A 27142-nucleotide genomic window follows, 5' to 3' on the forward strand; every position below is an offset into this window, starting at 1 on the left:
AAGAGATTTAATTACAACTGAGATTCTCCATGAAAATTATGTGATGGCATTGCCTGCTTTCATCATCCATAAGGCGGAAAGTAAAACTAGAAGAATTGCATACTGTGAATTGGGAAGAAGATCCTGGTTGGATTATCTTTTCAAAGCAGTAGTTCCTGAGTTTCTGTAGAATGGGCACCTAGTGAAAAAAGGGTCCAGGGGTTTCTTTGTCCTAAGGAAAACAACAGCATCTTGACAAGGATTGATTTCATTGGTTGTTGGGCATGAAGGGGGCTTTCAAGGATACACTGATGCAAATAAACCTTCCACAACATTCTATGACCATGAACAAGAGCACTGCTGCATGACCACGTGACAGAACCACATGGGATGACGTCATCGCGCCACACCCTCAGTGATGACGTCACAACACCCAATCACATTGTTCCTGTCACTTTTTTGGGATGAAAAAGTGCCAAAGTAAACAGAGGGAAAGTTGAGGTTACAGGTATGCAAGTGGGAGAACACTCTGAAGGACTTCACCACGATCCCCAAAAGCTACCCTTTGAACCCTACCTTCCCTCCAGGGGTGATGCTGATGGAATTAACCAATGGGAGGCGTGGAACCAGCGTCTCCTTATTGGTCCACTGACTGATATGCAAATGAGGGGAAACGTCACTTCCTGGGACAAATCGAGCGCCATTTTCCCTTTCTGGCTCTGGAAGGAGGGAGGAGCAGCCGGAGGTGGGTGGATGGGAGCTGGGGGGCTCAGTGGTGGTGTCGGAGGAAAGCCGGGTCCCATATTGCACGGCCGGCTGGGCGCCGCCAAGGCAAGGATGCTGCTGCTGCACCGCCGCCGCCTCTGCCCGGATTGTTGAGGTGCTTGAGCGCGCGCTGCAGGTCGAGGCGAGGAGGCGGAGCCGGGCGGGGCGGCCGCTGACTGAGGGTCCGAGTAGCAGATAGGCAGGAGGAGGAAGAAGAAGAAGAGGAGAAGGAGGAGGAGGAAGAAGAAGAAGAGGAGCGGCGGCGGCGGCACCGGCACCGGGCAAGGTTGCAACGCCTCCGGCCGCCTCGGGGAGTCGCAGTCGAGGAGCAGAGCAGGCAGGCAGCGGGCGCCCCCTGCAGCCAGGACAGGTAAGTGCATCCCGCGCCGACAGGCAAGAAGCTGGAGTCCGCGCGCGCCCAGCGGGAACCTCTGGGAGCACTGCACCTTCTCCAAGCTCTGCCGGCAGCTCCAGAGGCCGTGGCCGCTCAACCACCCCACCCCCCACCCCACGGGCTTGCTCGCTGTCTTCCCGGCAGCGATGGAGGGAAAGGAGGCCCGCCCTTGCAAGGCACCTCCCCCCCCCCCCAGTGCTGCTCGGGCTGCAAGTCGGAGCTCGACCAGAACTCGTTTGGTTCACCCGGCCGCCACAAGCGGCCTGAAGCTTTTTGGATTGGTTTGGAGTTGTTGTTTTTTTAACCTTCCCTCCACGCGTGGGAAGCCCCGCTGCCGGTATCGTTTCTGTCTGACTGAACTGATCCCGGGACGCCCGTAAACTCTCCTGCCGTTCGGACTGGAGCTCCCGGTTTGGGGAAAGAACACTTCTTTCTATCTGCAAGGGGAAGAAACTAGGAAAGGGCTTCAAGTGGTTTTCGGTTCTAGGGATAGAATAAAATAACCTGTTTGTGCTGTCCAAGTGGTGGTTTCTTCTTCGTGCTATTTTATTGTCTACCAGATCCCAGAATTAGTGTGTGTATGTTTATGTGTCAGTGTGTGTGTGTGTGTGTGTGACCGACCAGCCTTGCATATGACTCTTACCTTAGCATTTCCATGCATGAATAGACAATCACATAGCTGCATTTCAGTCTACATTTATGCAAAAAAAAAATATCATGTTTTGGGTTTGGGAACTTCTGTATACTCACTACTTTACATTGTAGCCAAGTGTCATTTCTTCAGTGTTGTCACATGAAAAGATATACTTAAATATTTACAAAATGTGAGGGGGTGTACTCACTTCTGTGACATACTGTAAATGTTGTAGTCCCACATACTTAAGAGGGCAGCTGGCTGGGGAAAATTCTAAGTGACATTTAAGCCATTCAGACAATTAATAAAGTCTAAGTGTGATGTCAGAGTAGATCAAGAATGTTGATCAGAAAGATTTCAAGATGTTCAAGAAAAGCCAGACAAACAGAAGTGCAGAGGAGGAAAAAGTGAGGCCAGAGCTGTTACCAAATATAAGAGATGGTTTTGCAAGTGACTCCGTTAAAAACATTGTGATGTTGCCCTTATATATAAAATTGAGAGTTTAAAATCTCTTTGATTTAATTCAAATACCATAAGATCTTAAGTTCAGAAATGGGAAAATTGGCAAAATGGCAAAGAGTTATTATAAGAGTGATAAACCAAATATAATGCCATTAGCGTTGGTTTATAGTTTACAGAGTTGTAGATACATTTGTGTTTCTGCGCAGAGTTGTTCTTTTAATTAATGATCTTAAATTTTAAGGAAATAATTGTGCAGGATGGTATTGTAAGAGGGGTTTGAAATTGATGGCTTTAGCTCTGCTGAAGGACTAAGCAACTCAAAATGGCTTATATCCTCAGGTTTTGGAACTGTAGCTAAAACAAGATTTGAGGTTCTCTCTGAACTTGCCTTCCTTGTGTAGTAATAATAATTGAAATTATTTATTCTTTTAGTATTTTACTTAGAACTTCAATGCCATAAACTAGGCACTGTGACTAAAGGCAGCCTGTAGTCCTAGTGGGAAAAGTCTTGGCAGGTTAAGAATTACATAGAAAGCTTGAGGCCAATTCATGCCCAAAGGATTCAATAGGGATGGGGCCTGCCTCCCTTTCCTTAAATATATTACATGCATTCTAGGCCTTGCACAAAAATTTAATGTCCTATCTATGTAAAAAGTAAATGACACAATTGAATTTTGACAAATGCACATATCTTATCACAGTACGGCATTCTTATCACTGTTTACCAGTCTCTGACATCGAATGGGAAGATTTATTTTTAACCATTTGTTCATGCAGTTTTGCAGCTATGTAATGTTTGAGGAGTTTCTTGCATGCCTATTCATTTCAATTCATCCAACAACATTTCAGTGGGATTTAGATCAGGGCTTTAATTTAGTCATTACTTTGTGGATTTATTGGGATATTTAAGGTCATTGTTATGTTGCAAGGTCCACTTTTGGTTGAGCTTCAATCTTCTGAGAGATGGTTTCTCTTCATCATCAAGCATCTTGTAGTACAATGCATAAGCTGGACCTTCGCCTGATGTTATGCAATGCCAGGTCCGTTATAAATAAAGCCCCCCTCATCTCCGATCTTATACAGGAGGGGTGTGTGGACCTGATTGGCATTTCGGAGACCTGGTTGGGCACGGAAGGGGGGGGTTCCCCTGATAGAGATGTGCCCACCGGGTTTCCGTGCGTTCCATCAGGCCAGGGCCCAGGGTAGGGGTGGGGGAGTGGCGGTTATTATCAACGGGAGTCTTGAGCCGAGGGAGATCACTGTACCACAGATAACCGGATGTGAGTCCCTCCTTGTGAAGTGGGGCCGTGGGGTTCAGGTGGGTTTACTGATCACGTACCTAGCTCCTTGCTGCGTGACAGAAACCCTGCCTGAGTTGTTGAAGGTGGTCGCGGGGACGGCAGTGGAGATCCCCAGGCTTATGGTCATGGGGGATTTCAATCTGCCGTCGGTGGGGATAGCATCCACATCGGCTCGGGAGTTCATGGCTTCCATGACCGCCTTGAACCTGACCCAGTTAGTGAACGACCCCACTCACATCGGGGGAAACACTCTGGATTTGATTTTTGTCTCTGGACAGTGGTTGAAGGATCTGGAATTAGGGGAGTTAGTTATCAGACCCTTGTCATGGTCAGATCATTCGCTCCTTCAGCTAGACTTTCGAACCGCCGACCCCCGCCGCAGGGAGACGGAACCGACTCGCTGGTTCCGTCCCAGGCGCCTGATGGACCCTGAAGGGTTCCAGACGGAGCTTGGGCTATTCCCTGAGGATTTAGCCCACAACTCGGCTGAAGCTCTGGTCGCCGCCTGGGATCGGGTGGCGGCTGGTGCTCTAGATCGAGTCGTGCCTTTGCGGCCTCTGACCTGGTGCCGATCTCATTTAGCCCCTTGGTATTCCGAGGGGCTGAGGGAGATGAAGCGCCGGAAAAGACGCCTAGAGAGTATCTGGAGGGCCAGCCGCTCTGAATCTGACCGGACACTAGTTAGGTCTCAAATTCAGACCTATCTAGTGGCGATGAGGCTGGCAAAATGGGAGTATTTTTCCAACCTCATTGCATCAGCAGATAACCACCCAGCCGCCCTGTTTAGGGTGACCCGCTCGCTCCTTCATCAGGGAGCGGTAGAGGATCCCTTAAAGGGTCGAGCTGAGGAATTTGGACAATATCTGTTTGATAAAATCGCTCAGATTCGGGAAGGGTTGGACACAGATTGGGTGGATCCGGACGGGGTGGGGGAGGCAGGTCTTGATGTTATTATCTGGGATGAGTTTGATCCTGTGGCTCCTGAGGACATGGACAGGTTAATGGGGAGATTGAATGCGACCACATGTTTATTGGACCCGTGTCCCTCCTGGTTGGTACTGGCCACCCGGGAGGTGACACGAGGCTGGCTCCAGAAAATTGTGAACGCTTCTTTGATGGAGGGTGTTTTCCCTGCCGCCTTGAAAGAGGCGGTGGTGAGGCCCCTCCTCAAGAAGCCTTCCCTGGACCCAGCTATTTTAGCAAATTATCGTCCGGTCTCCAACCTTCGCTTTGTGGCGAAGGTTGTCGAGAGTGTGGTTGCACGACAGTTGCCTCAGTACCTGGATGAAACTGTCTATCTTGATCCATTCCAGTCTGGTTTCCGGCCTGGTCACAGCACGGAAACAGCCTTGGTCGCGCTGGTTGATGATCTCTTGAGGGCTCGGGACAGAGGTTGTTCCTCTATCCTGGTCCTATTGGATCTTTCAGCGGCTTTTGATACCATCGATCATGGTATCCTGCTGCGCCGACTTGGGGGACTTGGAGTGAGGGGCACTGTTCATCGGTGGTTCTCCTCCTACCTCTCCGACCGGTCGCAGACGGTGTTGACGGGGGGACAGAGATCGACCCCAAGGCGCCTCTTATGTGGGGTGCCGCAGGGGTCGGTTCTCTCGCCTCTTCTGTTCAACATCTATATGAAGCCGCTGGGTGAGATCATCCATGGTCTTGGGGTGAGTTGTCATCTATACGCTGATGATACTCAGCTCTATATTTCCACCCCTAACCACCCCAACGAGGCTGTTGAAGTGATGTCCCAGTGCCTGGAGGCCGTACGGGTCTGGATGGGGAGGAACAGACTCAGACTCAATCCCACCAAGACCGAGTGGCTGTGGATGCCGGCGGCCCGGTACAGTCAGCTAATTCCATCACTGACCATTGGGGGCGAACTATTGGCCCCCACGGAAAGGGCCCGTAATCTGGGCGTCCTCCTGGATGCACGGCTGTCTTTAGAAGATCATATGATGGCCGTTGCCAGGGGAGCTTTTCATCAGGTTCGCCTGATACGCCAGTTACGCCAGTTCTGGATCGGGCTTCCTTATGCACGGTCACTCATGCCCTTGTTACATCCCGCCTGGACTACTGTAATGCTCTCTACATGGGGCTCCCCTTGAAGGGTACCCAGAGACTCCAACTGGTCCAGAATGCGGCTGTGCGGGTGATAGAGGGAACACTTTGTGGCTCCCGTGTAACACCCCTCCTGCGTAATCTGCACTGGCTCCCGGTGGTCTTCCGGGTTCACTTCAAGGTACTTGTTATCACCTTTAAAACGCTCCATGGCCTAGGGCCGGGATATTTACAGGACCGCCTACTGCCACCATTAGCCTCTCACCGACCAGTGCGCTCTCACAGAGAGGGCCTCCTCCGGATACCGTCAGCTAAACAATGTCGGCTGGCGACCTCCAGGGGGAGGGCCTTCTCTGTGGGGGCCCCTACCCTCTGGAACGAGCTCCCTCTGGGGCTTCGTCAACTCCCCGATCTCAGGTCCTTCCGCCGCGAGCTGAAGACGTTGCTGTTTCGAAGAGCGTAGTTTTAAATTGGGGTTTTTAAATCAGGGGTTTAAATGGGTTTTAAATTTGTATTTAAAAGTTTTAAGGCATCAATTGAATTTAATTGTCTATTCTTTTTGCTGTTTTATATGTATTATATGTTTTCTGTTGTTTTATTGGCTGTGAACCACCCTGAGTCCTTTGGGAGATGGGCGGTATACAAATATAATAAATAATAATAATAATTCATAGTGGATTCTATGATAATAAAAGATTCTGATGTAGCAAAGCATCTCCAAATCATAACATTTCCATCATCATGCTTTACAATTTATATCAGGAGCTTCCAATGAAATGCTATCTTTGGTTTTTGCCAAACATGTCTTCTGATACTGTGGCAAGAGTAATTTTATCTTTGTCTCATCTATCCAGAGTCTTTTGGCCCAGAAGTTCTGGTCTTTGCCTAGGTGTTCATTAATAAACTTTAGTCTTGTCCTGATGTTCTTTCACATACCTTCCACATGGGTTTAATTTGTGTCGTTTCTTCTAATGATAGGATGGTGCACTTTGTTGTCAATAATGGAAAAACAACCTGTAAGTAATGTGATAAAATTCTGGGGTTCTTAGAGACTTATTTCAGCATCTTGCTTTCTGTTCTTACTGAGATGCTTGGCCTGGACTAGTTGGCAATTGTTTGAAATCTTTTCCACTTGTAGATTATATTCCGGACAGTGGAATAATTGTTGTCCAATTGTTTGGCAATCTTTTAAAATTCCTCCCCACAGACCTACATATCTGTTCTTTCTGATGGTATTAAATAACCTTTTTCAATCTAGGCATGGTGATACTATGCTTCAGCAACAAAGAGCAAATCAAACTAAATGTCTGATGTTTCAAGAAGACATGTTCCTCCTAAATCCTGTCTAATAATCTTCAAATCATTTGCACTTGATCCATACATCCTATTCTAATTTTAGATATCTGAGGTAGCAATAAATGTAGGGGAGTAGTTTTTCCACATGCAGTCTTTACATTTATTTTATTTAAATCACACAGTGGGCTACAAAATATAAATGGCACATGGTATTTGTTACATTGTATTCCTTCATTGTTGAAATGAAGATCAAATATGTTAAAAAGGTCAAAAAATTCAATGTGGTTATACCTACTTTTTCCACATGTCTAATTTTAAATTACTGAGTTGATTAAAGTATACTGCAAAGATGAAAAATTATCATCAAGTGTCCCCAAGTTGGATCATATACAATAAATATGTCTTTTGGTTGGGGCAACCAAAAACGTCAACTGAGATTCATAATGCATGTTTACATTATAATAGCATAATACCTAAAAGAGAATAGAACAAAGGAGATACCAATTCTAGATACTGTCTACAAGCTGTCATCGATTCTTCCTGCTTGTTTTTGCTGTGTGCCTCTAGGGCAGTGCTTCTCAAATAGTGGGGCGCGCCCCCCAGGGGGGGCGTGAGGCTCCGTAAAGAGGGGCCCGTTTGACCTCGTTTTTTTTTAATAATGATACTATTTACAGTCGCGCAGGGGGCACGAAAAATGTTTTCTTCTTCCTAAGGGGGCATGACAGAAAATAATTGAGAAGCACTGCTCTAGGGAAACAGATGGTTCATTGCAAATTTATAACATGGTTCACTGTTATTCTATATATGTTTAAGTTTTTAATACCTATAGGCTTTATGAGTAATTAAAATCATTAATAGAATCATCTTTGATGGCCTTAAGAATATACTAATTTTGACCAACCATAGTTACTAGCAATTTTTGGTGATTTACATTAGATAGACTTACCATTATATCTGAGTTAGATGTGGGGTGAAATATACTTATGACATATAGAACAACCATGGGCATGAATGTCCTCTACTGAGCCCATATTGAAGCTCCATATATGCTAATTTGCTGCTGTTCCAGATTGGTTTTCATGATAGGTTCCATTTCCAAAACATTTTCATTTCTTAAATTCCCTTGTTTATGTTTAAATTGTAGCAAGGCCTTTTTTCTAAGAAAGAGATTAGATTGTAGCAGTCACTTAAGACAAAATTGTATATTCTTCTGTTCTCAAATCTTACAATTGTTCTGGATGTTATGTAGCTTCCTACCAAAGTTTATCTTTACAGTTATAACACATGTGAAGTTATATTGAAAAATGTACCTCTATTTTGTATCTTTGTCTTTCAGGCAGTTTGACATGTTTCAAATTCCTGTGCAAAATCTTGATAATATAAGAAGATCTCGGAAGAAAGTGAAGGGTATTCTTGTGGATATTGGACTTGACAGTTGTCAAGAGTTACTTCAGGTAAAGAAGAAAACTTTTGAAAATTAGAAAGCCCTTTATGACTGCATATATAAAATTTTGTGGCTATTCTGAAAAGATCTAATGAGACCTCTCGTGAAAAAATGTTTTAAAATAAGTCTTTGTCCTAGAAAACCTAAAAGTAGGATTCTATACTTAAAATAGTAGGATTTTCAAATTTTGCAATACTGTGACACTGTAAAATAATAAATGAGTTTTTACAAGCTGTCCATGAATAAAATTAGTAATTTCATTGAAATTAGGATAGGTCAAGAAATATTTCACTAACAAAATTTTAATCTATATGTCAAAAGTAAATTAAAGCCATGGTTTAGAATAACAGAGTTGGAAGAGACCTTAGAGGTCTCTAATCCAATCTCCTGCTTAGGCAGGAAACCCTACACTACTTCAGACGAATGGTTATCCCATCTCTTCTTAAAAACTTTCAGTATTGGAGCATTTACAACTTCTGGAGGCTAGTTGTTCCACTGATTAATTGTTCGGTTAGGAAATTTCTCTTTAGTTCTAAGTTGCTTCTCTCCTTGATCAGTTTCCACCCATTGCTTCTCGCCCTACCCTCAGGTGCCTTGGAGAATAGTTTGACTCCCTCTTCTTTGTGGCAGCCTCTGAGATATCAGACACTGCTATCCTGTCACCCCTAGTCCTTCTTTTTATAAGACTTGACATATCCAGTTCCAGCAACCGTTCTTTATATGTTTTAGCCTCCAGTCTCCTAATCATCTTTGTTGCTTTTCTCTGTACTCTTTCTAGAGTCTCAAAATCTTTTTTACATCATTTTTATTCACCAAAATTGGGGAGAAAGGCTTTAATAGTTTCTTAAACTGGTCTTTAAATGCTAGAGTTTGCGTTGGGATGCTCTAAACCAGTGATCCCAACCCTTACGACTCGGCTATCTGGCTGGGAGGGAGGGAAGGAAAGCGTGAGTGGTAGACCAGTGTGCACACGCACTATTGCCCACTGGCCTGCTGCTTGTGCAAGTTGAACTGTGTGTGCACACTCACTCTGGCCAGCTACTCGTGGCCCAACTCCAAATAGGCTACAGCCTGGTAGTGGCCTGTGGCCCAGAGGTTGGGGTCCCCTGCTCTAAATTGTTTTTGGTGTCTTTCTAATGAACGAATTAATCCACATTGAGGCAGCCTTTTTCCCTTTTTTTTATTCCTTCTGGTCAGGTGGTCAGAATTTAGCATAGAAGCACTGTTTCCTCTGGTCATGGTCTTCCTTTTGAAACACAAAAGTAGTTAGACTTTATATAAAGCTCAGGAACTGTTAGCTTTACGTTAATTTTTTTCCTCAGACTGATAAGTCTGCTTGGAAAGGAGGAAAGAAAAGGAGTCTTTAGTGACTCTCCGTCCATTGACTGTACTTAAAGAAAGGCTGCCATATGGAATTCTGCATGGGGAAATGCAGAGAAGACAGTCTAGCATAATACCTATGCATATTACTAATTTAAATATTTATGCATATGAAAATCATATGAAAAGGTCATTTGTGTGCCAAATCTAATCAGCTCTAAGTCATCATGTGCTATTTTCCCCTTGGAGCAAATAATATTGGATAATATAATTGTATGTATAGAGCCCATTTGATGTAGTGGTTAAGGCACCAGTCTAGAAACAAGGAGACACTGAGTTCTAGTCCTGCCTTTGCCATGAAAGCCAGCTGAGTGATTTTTGGCCAGTTTCTCAGCCCAACTAACCTCGCAGGGTTGTTGGCAAAATAGGAGGAGGGAGGAGGATTAGGTGTGGTTGTCACCTTGAGTTACTTAAAAAGTAATAAAGGAAGGATAAAAATCACATCGCTATTGAGAAAGTCCAAATTCAGTAGTAGAGTCCTAGTAAATTCTTTCAAGACACAAACTGGGCTTGTAGGGTATTGTCTGGAAGAAAACTGCCATTTCTTTTGCACCGCAAAGATTTGTCTATGTTACAAATTGTTACATTTTGAGTTGTGAAGAGACAGGTACATCATGAGATGCGGTGGACTGTAATTAAGCTTTGGCTAGAGTCATAGCATCCTTTAGACAAGTCTGTCAAGTGTGGGAAAATCAGAAATCCAGGAGATTCAAAGAAACATAAATATTTATTGCAAGTTTATGGTCTCTACAAGAATCTGAACTACCAACGCTCAAAGCAAATTGGAGGTTGATAAGAGTCAGTGGAATTAAAGGTGCACTGGACAGAGATCTTTGTGGGCACGAACGGACATGAGACTGATGATCTGTTTGACTTCCTCCCTTGGGTTCAGTCTGGTCATCTCCTACAAGTCTGGTAGATTTTATTCAGTAGGCAACAGTGAGTATTTAAGTATTTGATATTTAGGATAGTGTTTCAAAGGTTAGGACCACTGCTTGCTTTATGGATTACGGTAGTCACAGCATTGTCTTGGATCTGTCTCTATATTGTTTCCACTCTCTTGCTACATTTTAGTAGCAGTTACTGTATTTTGACAATACATTTTTAATATATTTTCTGCCTGCCCATTCCAAGGCTTCATATCAGGGGTGAAATGCTCCCGGTTCGCACCTGCTCGCCCGATTAGGTAGCGATGGCAGCTGCTGGTTCGTTGGACCGGTAGCAAAAATCCCTGGCCCCGCCCCCCACCTCTGCTGAGCCGCACCATCAGCAGAGGTTTTTTACTTTTAGAAGTTTTTCTTCAGCCGAAACATGCCTTTAAAAGTAAAAAAAAAAACCTCTGATGATCGCGGGGCTGAGCAGAGATCATCAAAACCCTTTAAAAGTTTTTTTTAAAAAAAACCCTCTTCAGCTGAAGGGGAAAAAAAACAAGAAAAAAACCGAGGTTTTAAAAGCCTCCTCTGGCGATCCCAGAGGAATTTCCTGATCCTCACAGGCTTTTAAACTCACTTTTTAACAGCCCCCACTTACAAGAGACCCCATCCATGCCCAGCCAATTCCCCCTCCTCACTTACCTATAATTACTGCTCTTTTGGGCTGGCAACACATGCTTTCTTCAGCTACTGAAGAAAAAAAAAGCTTGCTTTGCTGGCTGAGGAACTCTGGGATTTGAAGTCCACAATAAAATAAAATAAAATAATAAAATAAAATATTTGTGCAGCTTTCTGAGATTTGGTGTGTTTCTGTAGTGTTTCACTCTAACTACACAAACACACAAAATCTCAGAAAGCTGTATGTGGCATTTTGTGTGTGTGGGTGTAAGAGAGTTTTGTGTCTTTAAAGTGTGAAAGTTGGTTTTTGAGCTTTTTGTGGCTGTGTGAAGTGTGAAGTGCAGCTTCTTTTACATTGTGTGTGAGTCAGTTGTGTTGTGTTCTGTGTGTGTAAAGTGTGAAAGTTGGTTTTTGATACCTCTTATTGTTTTTATACTTTATTATTTTTATTATTTGTTATTGGCCATGCCCACCGTCATCTGACCATCAAACCACGCCCACCAATTAAGCCACGCCCACAGAACCGGTAGGGAAAATTTAGATTTCACCCCTGCTTCATATGTTAAACATCATATTTAACTTTTTCCTTTCTTTACTGCTTCATTTATTTGGTGGAGGCTTCAAATGTTGTCAATCTCTTGTTTAGCATGAAGGGAAGCTATGCTACTGAGTTTGCTTTCGTTCCATACATTTATTACATTGGAGAAAGAAATTACTTTCTGTGAGATAATGATAAAGACAGTACAGGCAGATATTAATGGTAGTAATTTGTAGTGAATAGTTATGAGTTTATAGTTATGAGAGAGAGAGAAGACTAACTGGATATATGCCACAAAATGAGTACTGTATCATGAGGAAGCATTGACCGCATAATTTAATTTCAATGAAAAAAATTGTGAATGAGATAGAAATTCTCCAAGAAACCACTAAAATGAAAAGAATTTGGAGAAAGAGTAAATAGTGTAATAGAAAACAACCAAATTAGATACTCTGAGTTCTGATCCTGATGATGACATCCTACCGGTGGAATTCAGAACAAAGAAAATCCACAAAATATGTGGTTAAAGATACCTTCCTTAATTTTTAGGTTTCATCCATTCCTTTGGATTGCTGGTATGAAGATACCCTACTAAGGCTTGATTTAGATATTCTGGCAGGAAATGAGGGTTTTTTTTATTCTTATGCTGGCATCAGAATTTCCTTACAGTTCTAGGCACATGGAATGGAATCTTGAGGTGACTTGGCTGAGGGAGGAGATGATCTGGTTGAGTAGAGTCGATTCAACAGGTTTGCTGTGGTGGACTGCAAGCTTCTTCCCAATCATTTGGTTCAGTGTCTGTGCTTCTGTGCTATTCAGGCTGCAAGGGAACCCTGATTTCTGTAGCCACTTTTTTTTTAAAGGGAGTTTGGTGAACCTAAAGAGAAATCTTCCTTCTGATAAGACCCATGTAACTCTTTGCAAAGCCTTGAAATTGACCATCCCATCCCTAGCTTAACATGTAGTTAGTGCTTCTGTGCCCTGTGTAGTGGAGAATTCATTTTTCAAAGACTGCTGTTCTTGGAGAAGTTCTGGATCCTCACTTTGTCTTCTCATAGTATTCTTTTAAAAAGTTGTGGTCTTGGTCAGAATTTTCTTTTAAATAATCTGTGGTTATCATCCTTGATTTGCATGGCAGGACTTGAAATCATGGTGTATTTTCAAATCAGAACATCTTTTTGCTGAAGGTAGGACAAGAAAGGGAAATCCCAACCCTCTCAAGTGATAACGTATCAGGCAACAATTGGGAAGACTGAGGTTCTTCTCCATATTGGCTCCAAGGTAACTTGCCCTAGACTGCACTGAAGTGTCTCTGCTGCTAAGGAAACTTTTATCTGCTTTGTTCCTGTTCCTGGAAGCTTATTTTTAAAATTGGTAACCCTCTCTTTTAAACATCTTTTTCCCCCACACCCTTATCTGTGAAGAGGTGGGGATTTAAACTGCATAAACTTTTCTTTCTTAGGAGGTGTTTTCTCTTTGGAGGTGCAGGAGAACATCTTTCTCACTTTCCAAGATGGAAACAGGGAGGGGATCTGCCAGTCCCTAATTGAGGCAGAACAGGGATGGCAAAAAGGAAGATAGGAGTGGGGAGGCCATGGGTTCAAAGCATAGTAAAGGTAAAGGTTCCGCTTGCACATATGTGCTAGTCGTTCCCGACTCTAGGGGGCAGGCTCATCTCCGTTTCAAAGCCAGCGCTGTCCAAAGATGTCTCCGTAGTCATGTGGAGACTCAGCGTTGTGCATGACTCAACGCCAAAGGTGCACGGAACGCTGTTACCCTCCCACCAAAGGTGGTCCCTATTTTTCTAATTGCATTTTTATGTGCTTTCAAACTGCTAGATTGGCAGAAGCTGGGACAAGTAACGGGAGCTCACCCCGTTAAGTGGCACTAGGGATTCGAACCGCTGAACTGCCGACCTTTCGATCAACAAGCTCAGTGTCTTATCGACTAAGTCACCGCGTCCCTTCAAAGCATAAGGAACTGCTTCTTTCAGAGGATTAGATGACAAATTAAGTCTGTCTCCCACATAGCTTCTAATTTAGCACTGGGGTATGGGGGGGGGGAGAATGAGGCAACTGGGGGCATAGCTGAACATGGGTAGGAAGCATGTTAATTTTGAAAACAACTTTCTGGGCTTGTCCAGGCGTTGTAGGCTTAGGACTTTGATGAAGAACACGACTATTTAATAAAATAAATCAAGATTACAGTTCTTTACTGTAGTCTTGTTTTTGGGTATGTATGGTTTGTTCTTCTTGTTTTATTTCTTAACTTAGAGGATTTTGTGGATTTCTTTCTTCTTTAGTGTTTTTCATTCATGATCATTAAAGCAAGTGATCTCAGACTTACCATTTTATCTGACAAGTCATTCTTCAATCAGACATCTTAATAAAGAGGGCTTTTAGAGTTCACTTAAACCAGAGCATCAATTTTGTTTTACTTTTCAACTCATCAGGACTAATAAAGTTTATTTCACTTGCTTTATGTTTATAAAGCAGTTTTCTTCTATTTATGCTGCTTAAGTCCATTTCCTAACAAAGATAGTTGAATAGTTCAACCAGCTTTGTCTCAGCTTTTGAAATACTTTATCTTCCATTGTTTGCTTAGGCTAGAAAGTTTTAAATTGCTATATTATTACATGGGGTCTTTTTGGTAGAAATTTTACAGGCCTGGGCATTTTACAGGCCACATCCATCTCTTTGACTGCCTGCTAGCCCACAGCGGGGGAGTGGGGGATAGCAGTGGGGGCAGCAGCAGCAATGCTGGGTTGCTACCAGTTTGCCCCGGATCGGGAAAATCAGTAGTGGTGGCGGGAGGCTCCACCCACATGCGCAGAAGTGTCGAGAGTACGTCCACAAGCGAACCGATAGCGACAGGTTTTGAAACCTGCCTCTGAGCAGCAGCCCTCCACAATAGTCCCAGTTTCTACATGGCCCCATGGGAAAAGATAGTAATTAAGTTAAATAAGTCAGTTCTATTGTCTATAAGTCTTTCAGTTCCCACTTTTAAGCCTCTCCAGTTCAATGTAAAATCCAGCAGCCTTAAACAGCACTGAGAGCGCTAACAGCATTAATAAGCAGTTCCTTAACTTTCACTTTCACACCCTATTATATTACAGGCGCCATTTCCTTTGTTCTTCTTAAGTTGATTTAGAAGGAAACAATGTAGAAACAAAGTTAAGGTTTGGTACTCCCTTTATTTTTGTACACTGGATATTTGGGCTTGAGCAAATGCTATTTTTGAGTGGCTGTTTCCTATAATATCATAGGCATATCCCTCTTTGTTAATTAATTACATTTTTTAATGCATGAACAATAGAGACCATGAAGGAGAATAGATTTCTTTGTGTAAATATAATTTGAGATCATTTGTACAGTTATCAAATTTAATCATTTTCCCTACTTCATATCCCTTTTTTCTCCTTGGGCCTATATTCTATGATTTTTGTTGCCCGTATTTACCGCATTGGTAGCAGAACAGCACTTACTAGTGGTCAGAAAGGGCAAGGGAGAGGAACAAGCAGGCTATCTATAGCCAGATCATTCAAATCTAGAGTAATTTCTGCAATGTTCTTTGCTTACTTGAATGTTTACATGACCATTCAAAAAATCAAATTTACAGATAGGGAAACATATCGCTATTGTTCTGCATTTTTGTGCTGACTATTTCTAATGTAAAAATATTCCCACATTTTTTAATTTCCATAATTTAATTTATTTTCACATGTGGCAATACTTTTTCAAAAAGTTCAATAAAATGCCCTTTTTTTGGACTTAATACAAGTAGCCCTCAATTAACAATGTTGATTGCAATGCATGATTGTAAAGCATGATGTTATGTGACCACATTTCTTAGCAAAGGCAGTGCTGTTGCCATCAATAAGCGAGGACTATGACTTTTGACTTCCTGTTGCTTTCCCCATTGACTTTGTTCATGGGAAGCCAGTAGACAACTTTGGAAATTACAATCATGGGAACACTGTGATGGCTGGAATTCTGAGGAATGGATCATAAATACTATCCATTCAGTTTTCCTACAAGTTTGAACAGTTACTAAGCGAGTGGCTGTTAAATGAGGACTACCTGTATGGGTCTTTAAAGGAAAAAAATACATACTTTTAAAAAAACTACTTTTAAGCCTAAATTTATCTATTTTGTCTAGTTTCCTTGACTACAGTACTCATCTAGATAGAAGTCTAAATTAAACAACTGAATAAATATTATTTTAGGTTTCAAAAGTTTTCAATATTAAACATATTTTAATATTACAGTTATAATGTGTGCATGAATACAGATTAGTCAAATACACCGATGTAAAAATTGTCTTAAAATATAATAGTTTATATCTTAAAACCAAGGCAAATTCCATGAATTTTACAAGCTTCCTCAGTTACATAAACAAAACCTTTTCAGATGAATAAAATACCAAATCAAGTGTAACATCTTAGATAAATATAGATATTTAAATCTCTGGTTTGTTTTGGTTATTTTTATATTGCATTTATATCCTGATTTTCCTGTATAAGCTCACCGCATCATATACGATCCTCTCCTTTGCTAATTTGATTCTTACAACAACCCTGTGAGAAAGTATTTGTCATAACTAGATGTCATGCATTTTAGCTGAAGAAAATATATTCTGTGTTTAATATCACTTATCATAGATTTCCAATATTGATGAGAAATCTTAAAAATTGAATGCATGGTTGAATTAATACTTCATCAAGTTTAGTTTTACTATACATTTAGAATTGATAACAGGAAAAAACATATTGAATACATGGAAGCATGTACCTCTGGGAGCAACATTCCCTCAGAGATATGCATGATTCCCACTCTTTAAGTGTTTTTGAATTCCCTAAAGGCCTAGTTTTGTTCCCAGGACTGGGGCTAGGGTATTTTGGAGCCCCTGTCAAATCTCTTGTGAATGTTGTTGATGTGTCTGAACATTCATCTTTTATTTATATTTATTTATATTTTGTGTTTCTAGATAGCCAATCTTCCTCAAATTTTAAATATTGTAAGCTGCTCTGAGTCCTTTTGAAGTTAGGTGGCCTCAAAAATCAATTAATTTGATTGAATTAAGAAGTAGGTGGGAGAAAATATTACTGGTGTTGGGTTGGTTATCACTGCTAAATGGTTGAAAACATGGCTATAAGATTTAATTGTACTTGCACTGTGCTTCCTGCTTCATTTCCCAAACTATCAGAGGGGATTCTGCATCAGCACAGCTTTCACTCTTGCCATCTTCAGAAGATTTCAATACTTTATTACGGTGACAGATCAGAATACCATATTCACAAACATTTAGTGCTATTAATGAGCCAGGCCAGCTTGCCATCCAATTGGGAAATGCAAAAAGCAGCATCCAACCAACATCTCACTTAATCCCTGCCTTTCCTTTTTTGTTCTTTCTTAATGAATTTCTGAGAGAGGACAAAAGCTCTAAGGAAAGATGCAACACCATTTCTTTGCTTAATTTAAAAACCCATGGTAGAGTGCCCTGCCATCTTGATTTCAAAAAGAGAGAGAAAACAGGGCAAGGTAAGAATTTTCCTCAATCGGGACTTCCTCACCCAGTGACTGACTTCAAGGCTTCCTTCCTGCTCCATAGTTGAGCCAGAAATTTCGCTACTGAAGACCCCCAGCATTGTGAGAATGTGAAGTGTTGAGCTTGGATTGGCACAAACCAGATAAAATTACTGATTTTATCAGTGGGCCTACTTTAGCTGGCCAAAAGCCATTCTTGAAAATCGTTTAGGAAGGTGAAAGCAGTTATGGTCAGGATGGTAATGCCAAGTTCGTGAGGCCATAATTCACCTTTTGTTTGGAGTGGATTTTTTAAAATTAAAATAATAAAGGTCATACATTATGCTTTTTGGTAATTGTGGTTTGCTTGGGCTATAGGATTTGGGGGGAAAAAGTTGGGGTATTACACCAGGCTTTGGAATCTCAGTCTAATTTTAAAGTAACTGCATTAAGTAACATTTTATTTTAGTTATGAGCTATTTCTTACCCACCTTGCTTTTTCTTAGACTCTGAAAAGTTTTGATCCAGGAGAAAAATATTTCTCCAGTACTTCATGGAGTGATGTATCTCATTGGGACAATGTTGCTAAAAGAAAGGTATGAAATATAGTTATCATCATTTGCAGATTTAAATGGATTCAGTTGTTTGAGCATGCCTTGTTGGATTAAGAAAAACAATTTTGATTTGAAAAGCTGATACTATGTTGTATTATAAGACTTCCTTTAATTTCAAAAGCTAATGCCCTATAATAGGGGAAGATGTTCTGAAAATAGAATAAGACAGTTGATTGGTCTGCATTTTGTCAGTTACCTTATTTATTTTGTTGTACTTTTTTTCATTAAATTGTCAGAATTACATGCAGAATAAGTGGTTGCTTTTTCAGCATTTTTTTTTATTTGCATTTATATCCCGCCCTTCTCCGAAGACTCAGGGCGGCTTACACTATGTCAAGCAATAGTCTTCATCCATTTGTATATTTATATACAAAGTCAACTTATTGCCCCCAACAATCTGGGTCCTCATTTTACCTACCTTATAAAGGATGGAAGGCTGAGTCAACCTTGGGCCTGGTGGGGCTTGAACCTGCAGTAATTGCAAGCAGCTGCTGTTAATAACAGACAAACTTAGTCTGTTGAGCCACCAGAGGCCCTTTTGAAAACAAGTTACTACAGCTGTTAGTTCTTTGATAACTCCATAATTAACTATATTGAACATCTAATTGGCACTGGCAGATTTATTCCTCTACAGTTCCAGTAACAACTTATTCTGCTTTAAATTTTTTGTCTTAATTTGATGGACTAAAGATTTTCATTGATATATTCCTTTAATTTTCTTTCAACCATAGATGGTAATATTTGATATTCATTTTGATAATTCTTGTGTAAACGTATGACATAGAAGGGCATTGCTTCTTCCCTTTCTTTTCTCTTTTATTTCTGTTGTTAGATTAAGCTGGAGTCCACACTGCTGGTATTGTAGTAATTTTACTGATTCTTAGCAAACAGCAGCAAAAAGTTTAGATTTCATTTAGTTTGGTTCTAATACTACTTGTATTAATATTATTTAAAACAGAGAAGAAAGCTAGATCGTTATAATCACCTGAAGAAGAGTTTATATCCAATTAAAAAGACCATGGTGCTTTTTTGGTACTATGCATTGACCAGTTGATATTTATGTTATTTGAGAGTTCTACAAATGATGCCCCTTTTTCTTATTTTTCAGAGATACAGAACAAATCCATATTGCTGCAGCTTGTGCAAATTTTCATCAAAATTTCTTAATTCGTTCAAAAATCACCTGAATCGCTACCATGAAGATGAAATGGATCAAGAGTTAGTTGTTCCTTGTCCAGAATGCTCATTTGCTTCACAGACTAAGATAGTAGGAAAACATCTCCGAATGTTTCACTCCAAGAAGAAAATACAAAATTATAATGTGAGTGGTGGTATGAGACAATTCCGGAATGATGCAGTAAACTTTGTATGCCAGAAGTGTCAATTTTCCGACATGCTGTACTACAATACAAAGAAACACGTGTTGGTAAGCCATTTTCAAAATCTAATAAGCACATATTTTGAGGAGAGGCCTGATGACAGTGAAGAGAACTTTACTGACCACTACTGTAAAAAGTGTAATGCTTTTGCAAATAGCCGGGATTCTTTAATATATCATGTTTTAACATCTGAAGTACATAAAGATCTGGAGAACATATTAGGACGTGTAATTTCAGTTCAGCCTAAAAAAACAGGACAAATGAAATCACTGCAGATTATCAATATTGCTCCCAAGCCGTCTACAATCAATACTGTTTCACAACTGATTCCTACCTCTGTAGGATCAAATTCTACATCACGTTTTCAGCTTCCACTTCCATCAGTTAATCAGAATCAAAATACAGTGTCGACAAAAGCAGTTCATAACGTGGCTGCACCTTTGAGTGTTTCAGGTAGCACCAGTACTATGACAGCTTCGACTTCTGCTGACCGGCTACATATTGCCCTTCTTCCTGGTTCTCGTCCAACAAATCAGAATAGTGCTGGTCTTCAGCCTGCAGTTTCCCAACCAGTCTTTGTTTCTCATCGTTTCCCCTTAAAACAGCCAGTAAGACCCAGAGTTCTTTGCCTAAATCAACCCACAGGAAACATAAGCAGAGCTGTTCCTCCAGGAGTCATTTCTTTCACTCGACCTATCAGGCCTACTCTGCTTCCTCTAGGTAATCAATCAGTCAGAACTATCAGCAATCCAATTATACCAGGGCCTGCTCCTATTCCAGTTAACAGGCCTTCATCACCTGGGATTCTTGCTGTAAATCGGCCTATGGGCAGTGGGCCTGGTGTTCTTCCAGTTCCCCAAACAATTACATCGGGAGTTCTTCAGTTTAACCATCCAGTCACACCAGGGGTTCTTCCTGTAAACCCATCTGCTGGACCTGGGATTGTACAGTTCAATCAGCCTGTTACACCAGAGGCTAGACCTGGAGTGTCTCAGAATGCTACTTTACTTGCCACTGGACCTGTGCTCAGACAGTTAATTCCAACTGGCAAACAAGTCAATGGAATACCCACATACACTCTTGCACCAGTTTCTGTGACTTTGCCTGGGCCATCAGGTGGTGGGGTGGCAACTGTTCCACCGCCTCAGGTACCTGTTCAGTTGATGCCATCTGGCCCAGTTGCCCAGCTATCTCAGGGTCCTGCTACTGTGCCATCTGTTGCAGTAAGTTCTTCTACAAATACTCTTACCAAGACTTCTCCAACCACTACTGCAATGAATCTAGTTCTTAAACAGGCCAAGCAATGGAAGACTTGCCCTGTTTGTAGTGAGCTTTTCCCATCAAATGTCTATCAAGTGCATATGCAAGTGGCCCACAAATGTAGCACATCTAAGACGGAGATGACTCGTGAAATAGACAAAGTTGCTGTCTGTGCACCTTTTCTGAGGTGGCTAAAAGATAAGACGGTGCGATGTTTTTCTTGTAAATGCTTTCTAACTCAGGCAGAGCTTTTAAAACATATTTTTATCCATGGGTTAAGTTGCCTCTTCTGCACCAGTATTTTCTATGATTTAAAATGCCTTGTGACTCACACACAAACTGCGCATAATGGAAAGAAGGAACTTCATTCAGATTACGATGATAAAGGGTTTCAGCTTGCAAGTGATTCTGAAGGTCAGCTAGTATTCCCGCATTTTGATTTCAGTATAACTTCAAAAGAATTTGGTGAAAGAGAAGTGCATCTTGTTGTACTAGCTGGTGTAAATTCAAGGACACTTATTCCTTTGTATATCAAACTGCAACACGAGGATGCCGAAACGAGCAGAGAGAACAAGAAAGTTTCTACTTGCCCTTTTTGTTACGATATTTTCACTAGCACTGATGCTTATGAAATGCACTTGAAAGAGCGGCACCACATCATGCCAACTGTGCACACCATTTTGAAGACTCCTGCATTTAAATGTATACACTGCTGTGGAGTATACACTGGCAACATGACTCTGACAGCTATAGCTGTGCATTTGCTTCGATGCCGCAGTGCTCCTAAAGAGACCTCGCCAGCTATGAAGATGCAGGTTGGCCTTGGTGAGAAGCAGGATCTACCACTTATGAATGGAGAGAACCATGAGGATGCTTCTCTTTCAGCCAAGAGGAAACAATCTGATCATCTTTATGCTGCTTCTGTTTCAGAAGACCAAAGTGATGAGGATCCGCCATTCTTCATTATAAATAATGGTACTGCCCAAGTTCCAGTAAAGGAGGTGAACTGTGTGCCTTCGAAACGACAAAAGTCTGATCATAAAACTGAAACCAAGGGCGAGATTTCAGCTGAAGATCTTCATCTGTTGGTGTTGAATCCGAAGCCATTCCAACAAAGCTCAAATGAAGTCCAAAAAAGGTTTCTTGCAGATTATTTTCACAAGAAGCCATATCCTAGTAAAAAAGAACTAGAATTGCTGTCGTCCATGCTATGTGCATGGAAAGTGGATGTTGCATCATTTTTTGGGAGAAAGAGATACTTCTGCCTAAAGGCAATAAAAAACGTTAAGCCATCCGTGCTTTTGGGCTTTAGTATGTCAGAACTTAAAAATGTAAAGCACAGTTTGAATTTAAAATGTGAATTGGAGGGTGTATAATTTTTTTTAAAAAAAAAGTAGTCCTGATACCAGGCAACCAAGACTGCATATTACATCAGAAACTATTCCACTTACTTAATTTTTGTAATATTAAGATATTACTGTTCTTTGGCTATATTTGCATACAGTAGTAAATTAAAATTACAAAAACAATTTATCATTCACAAGCATTTTTACTTTGCCCAATCAGTCCTTCGTTCTGTCCATCACTAACATTGACTATAATAAGAAATTACCAAGAAGAAAAGGCTTAATGTCAAATTAAGACTCAAATTTAGACCTGGCTTTTGGCTCCCAAATGAGCTGACTTGGATGTATACTTTGAATTCTGGCTATATATAACAGTCATGAATCCTAGTTTTGACATAATGCAAAAGGTTTCTCCTTTTACAGGTGTAACTCCTCACAGGTTTAACACTGGTGGATGGTACCAAGGTTGAGTCACAGGGCAATGTGCTGCTCCTGAATGATAAACTAGATTTTTTTTAGAATCATAGCTCACTATTTTGTGTGAACACAATCAGTGCCGTGGGGGTGTATTTCAGAATACCTGAAGTTCTAGTTCCTTTTGTTCTGTTTTGTTCCCTTGCTTATGATGTAGTTTTGTCCATGGGATTTTATACAATTGTGTAACAAATTTCTAGATTTTTTTTTCAAAAAACAATTGTTTCTAAAAAAAATAAAGTGTATAGTTTTGGTAACATATCAAAATTGGTTAGATGATTATAACAGTGTAAAAGAATCATCCCCTCCGTTTAAAATTAAGATGCTTGGCTTTTAATATGACCTTATCACACTTTAAAATGTTCAAACTTGGCAGTGTATAGCCAGTGCCAAATGCAAAAATACTGATATTAAAATACTTATTTGCTCCTGTAGGTACAATGGTACATATGAGATAATTTCAAATGCTGCTTCTGAATTTCTCCTTAGTAAGAAATTCTAGATCTTTATAGATATGCCATTGTTTTTCTGTAGCCTTGGTTTCCAAGTATTGGTAATGCATCTTGGATTAAATAAAGTTAGGAGCTACCTGTTCAAAATTAAGATGTATTTGTCTTCATCATATATCCCCCAAATATGCTACTATAATTCTTAATTATGCCATTCTTGCTAGAGAATTCTGTGAGGTGAAGCTCATGTATTTGGAAGGTGTCCAGATTGGAAAAATTGATGTAAACTAAAATGGCTGTCTAGAGCTAACTTTACTTAATGCTGTAGCTTGCTGAGAGCATTCTAAATTTGCATTTTTCCCCAGAAAGGTATAGGTATTGCATTTATGACTGTTAATCCCTTGTGCTGACAAATAGTCGAGCAGTATTGGAAATAAGTTCTTGACACTTTGCTATCTTGCTGTGAAGATTGTCTTGGAATATGGGATTAAAGGCAATTTCTTCAGCAATTTAGTGTGGGAATATGTTGTATTGTGACTGACACACAATCTCTTGGATTATGATAATGGCAGTATGTGGGAAAAATGCTTGCCATTTATAAGTTTAGGGTTATTTTTCTTCAAAAAGCAGAGTGAAAACTTCTGTCGTAGTGGTCGATGGTTTGATACTACGAATAGATAATAGTTTTGTTTAAAATTATTCAAGAAATAAGCCTGTTAGACATTTTAAAACAAAAGTAAGGCTAAAGCTGTAGCAGTTTTATTACTACTTTTTAAAATACGTTGGGGCATTGGATGATTGAACAGTTTTTAGATCCAAGTTAGTCTTTAGCCCCTAGAAGATAACTAGCTATTAATTTGAACAGCACAGCTTATTACTGCCCTATCAGAGAACATTTTCTGTGCAGACTTTACAATGCATTTTAGTTATTAAAAACATTTCTTATGGAAAGACTTGTTTTGCCAAAACTGCATGTAAATAATTGCAATTTAAGCACTTGCATTGCAGGCCGTTAGCGTTCTAAAATTGGCAGAGAATTGTAAGAGAGTTTACTGGTCTGGTTTCTGTTTTTTCATGAAGCCTCATTTTCTAGGAGTTATATCAAGGCAGAGATATTTAAATACAATTTATTATTGTTGGAGACATAGAAACTAAAAGGTCACACCTGTACTAGCACTGATAATTATGTAGCAGGAATGAAGATCTTAGAAGACCTGGCCATCAAAAGCAAGAATAGCTTTCCTGGCTATCACTTCATCTTTCAGGATTATTGAGAGATATATTAAGATTCTGAAGTGAAGAATAACATTGACTAAACTTATATACTATGCACAAAATAAAAGGACTGCAGCCATTTAAAGATAAGACAACTACCTGCTCTGGAAGATGGTAGACTCCAAGATTAAACTGAGGGGAGTTAACTGCTATTTGGTCAAAATTCATACAGTATAAAGTCTTATTTTTAGAAAAGGAGAATAAATACACTTACTGGGTGTCATTGCTATTGTTATTTTAAAACTATTGTATAACTGTTTGATTTCTTACCAATATTGGAAATGGAGTTGTTACAATAGTAGTGCTTTTGCTTAAGAGTTTCCTGCATTTCATTTTAATTATTTGTATCCACATTATTTTTACAAATAACTCAAGATGGCAAATATATCTAGCACTCCTTCCTCCCCCTATTTTTCTCACATCAACAATCCTGTGAATTGGGCCGAGAGTGACTGGCCCAAGGTCACCCAGCTGGCTTTCATGGCAACGGCAGGATTAGAAATCATGGTCTCCTGCTTTCTAGAACGATGACTTAATCACCATCATTTCTTTGCAAGTACTGGCTCAAAGTTATGGAGGAGCAAAATTAATACAATGTGGTATCTGTGAATCCAAACATAGCTTTTGCATCTGTGCTATATTGTAGTAATTTACTATATACTGCTTCAGTGCTTAGCTAATTGGTGGGAGCCCAACCTAGCCAGCAGCAAGTTATATGGACTGATAGTTTTGCTTTATACATGTTTCTCATTACAGCGGATAGGATCTTGTTCCTTTTCAGTGTTTTAATGAAACAACTCTGCATTAATGGCCTTAAAGAACTCCCTTTGGGAAGCGTTGAATAATGGCACAAAGTTTGAAATAACTATTTCGTAACATAAGCTCTGGAGTAGTTGGAGCATACCATTTAAAAGTAGAAACATTTTGTCCCCCCCACAAAATGAATTTGTGGCAGTAAACCACTTTAGTCGTGAACTATGCTTTGCAATGACAAGGGACACTTGGTGTAGACTTATTCATACTTCTAGGCTGTCACATAACAGGGTCATCATAATTCTTCTCACTTTTGCCCACTATTTTCTGATCACAACTTCAAATTGTACGCTCTGGTTTTCCAAAGTAACAAAATAAATTACTTGCCAGTAGTGGGTATTAGCCCCTGGGAGATCATAAATTCAGTTTGGGGCAGCCATGTGAGACTCATATGTTCTTCTGGCACTTTATTCTTCAACTTAACAAAGAATGGATAATTGTCAAGATTTTCCCTGCTTGTCTATCAGCATTATTTTTACATCTAGAATATGAAAAATTATTCTGTAATAATACTGCTTATGTTTTCTGATTGAAATATTGGGCTTATTCCTATTCACTTTTATTTTATACCTTGTGTTTTAAAATGTACTGAAATGTCAGTGTTCTGCAGTTTGATAGCATTTACTTTAAAAAAAAAATCTGGTGGAAGTTTTGAAAATTTTCTACCACATTTTATAATCCCTGCTTGGATATAATCTCTGGTGTTACCTTTCCTTCTGCTGAAGCTTTTCAAGCTTTTAGCAGTCTATATGCCTTATCCTGGAAAATCACATTTCTGAAGTTACACTGGTTTGGTGAATTGTCTGAACTCTGTATGCTTCTTTTTAACTTTATCAAGTTTTCAGTGACAGAGTGGTCCTCTAATTGGCTGCTTCATTTTTGAATAGTCAATTATCAAAACCAAAAAGTAGGGACACTTACCTGGTTGCAGGATATTTTCATTTCCTGTTTGTGTCAAGTGATAGTCCTCTTATTCACTGATATTTTCACTCCATTAGAATAGACATTTCATGTCTTTGGTATTATATCCTTAAACCAGGTACACAATATCCTTGTTCAATTCACACTCCAGATCTTAGCCAGGATTACTGGCACCTTTCTAATTACTGATGTTGTTTTTGATTCTATCTTAATGATGGCATTCACCTCCAGTTATGTACCTCGCTAGCAATTCACTTAGAGGAATCCAGAGGCCAGACTGAAAAATTATAATTGTTTTTTGAGTGGTCATCAGTAAAATCACATGATCCACTTTTCTTTCCTACATTTAGTTTACCGATTTAGGAGAGGTTGAATAGTTTCTGATGTATGCACCGATATTACTATTTACCATATACCGTATCATTAGGTGCAATGAACAGTTGCTTCTGTGTAAAAGATTATATGGTCAGATCTGAAAATGAAATGAAATGTTCAACTTGTACTTATACCAGATATGGATGTATTCCCCTTGAAGTAAAACTTAGAAAGGCTTAAATGGGTTATATTGTTACCCTTAGTAAGTGTAAATTCCTAAAAATTAGAATTCAGATTCAGTTGTTCACAATCATGTTGATTTGGTAATGAAAAGGATAAATGAAAACATATGCACCTTCCTAATCAATTTAGCCCTACTTTCCCTTTGTTGAACTAATATTTTATACTTGTCAATAATTCCAAGAAATATAGGTAACAAAACATCTACAAGCAAATAACCAAGTTCAGAGAGTGCCAAGAACTCCACTCTTCAATGAGGTATGCAGCCCAGAATTAATGGGAGCTGAGGTCCAAAATGTTTGAAGAATGAAAATTTGTCTCCCACAATTTAAGACTAGAAATGATTGGCTGATAATATGGAGGTACAAGCGAAAAAGGTGATTCCTCAAATTAAATTCTATAAAGCTTTCACATGTTCCTGTGATACAGCTGACCCTATCATAAATCAGATTACTGGTTTACATAGATGGTATATACTACTAAGCCCCATTTCATTTTTACATCAACATTTTGTGCATCATGGTTAAGCAAATGTCAGAATAAGGATTAGAATAGTTCTTGGTAAGATGTCATATTCTCAGTTAAAAAGAAAAATATAGAAATCAAGGCTCTGTTCACTCTAGCTTTCTGTGACAAAAAGAACAACTGTCATAAAAGACTCCCTTGCCCCACAAATTCATAATGTATAGTTGTGGCAGGGACTGTGGGACTTGGCTATTAATAA

The 27142-nt window shown here is 40.1% G+C and overlaps 1 protein-coding gene and 2 long non-coding RNA genes across 5 annotated transcripts; 1 reads left to right on the forward strand and 2 right to left on the reverse strand.

Moving 5' to 3' along the window:
• Nucleotides 1-209: 209 nt before the first annotated feature.
• On the forward strand, nt 210-27070 carry ADNP2 (ADNP homeobox 2). 3 transcript variants are annotated; one of them, XM_058174516.1, is made up of 5 exons: nt 210-1114; nt 6578-6615; nt 8232-8349; nt 17839-17928; nt 19055-27070. In XM_058174516.1, exons 3-5 carry the CDS (start codon nt 8242-8244, stop codon nt 21959-21961), a joined length of 3105 nt encoding a protein of 1034 aa, XP_058030499.1. In that variant the 5' UTR covers nt 210-1114; nt 6578-6615; nt 8232-8241; the 3' UTR covers nt 21962-27070. The 3 variants fall into 3 exon arrangements, with proteins under 3 accessions (XP_058030499.1, XP_058030498.1, XP_058030501.1); XM_058174515.1 differs by lacking the exon at nt 6578-6615 and having other exon boundaries at nt 211-1114; XM_058174518.1 differs by lacking the exon at nt 6578-6615 and having other exon boundaries at nt 960-1114; nt 8236-8349.
• LOC131194002 (uncharacterized) lies at nt 7125-8340 on the reverse strand. Its single transcript, XR_009154088.1, has 2 exons — nt 8206-8340; nt 7125-8052 (listed from the first exon to the last, which is right to left on the reverse strand). It is a non-coding gene; the product is annotated as an uncharacterized LOC131194002 (long non-coding RNA).
• Nucleotides 16043-19192, reverse strand: LOC131194001 (uncharacterized). Its single transcript, XR_009154087.1, has 2 exons — nt 18932-19192; nt 16043-17917 (listed from the first exon to the last, which is right to left on the reverse strand). It is a non-coding gene; the product is annotated as an uncharacterized LOC131194001 (long non-coding RNA).
• Nucleotides 27071-27142: the final 72 nt, after the last annotated feature.

The sequence above is a fragment of the Ahaetulla prasina genome, chromosome 3, assembly GCF_028640845.1.
Source record: "Ahaetulla prasina isolate Xishuangbanna chromosome 3, ASM2864084v1, whole genome shotgun sequence".
Taxonomy (NCBI): Eukaryota; Metazoa; Chordata; class Lepidosauria; order Squamata; family Colubridae; genus Ahaetulla; species Ahaetulla prasina.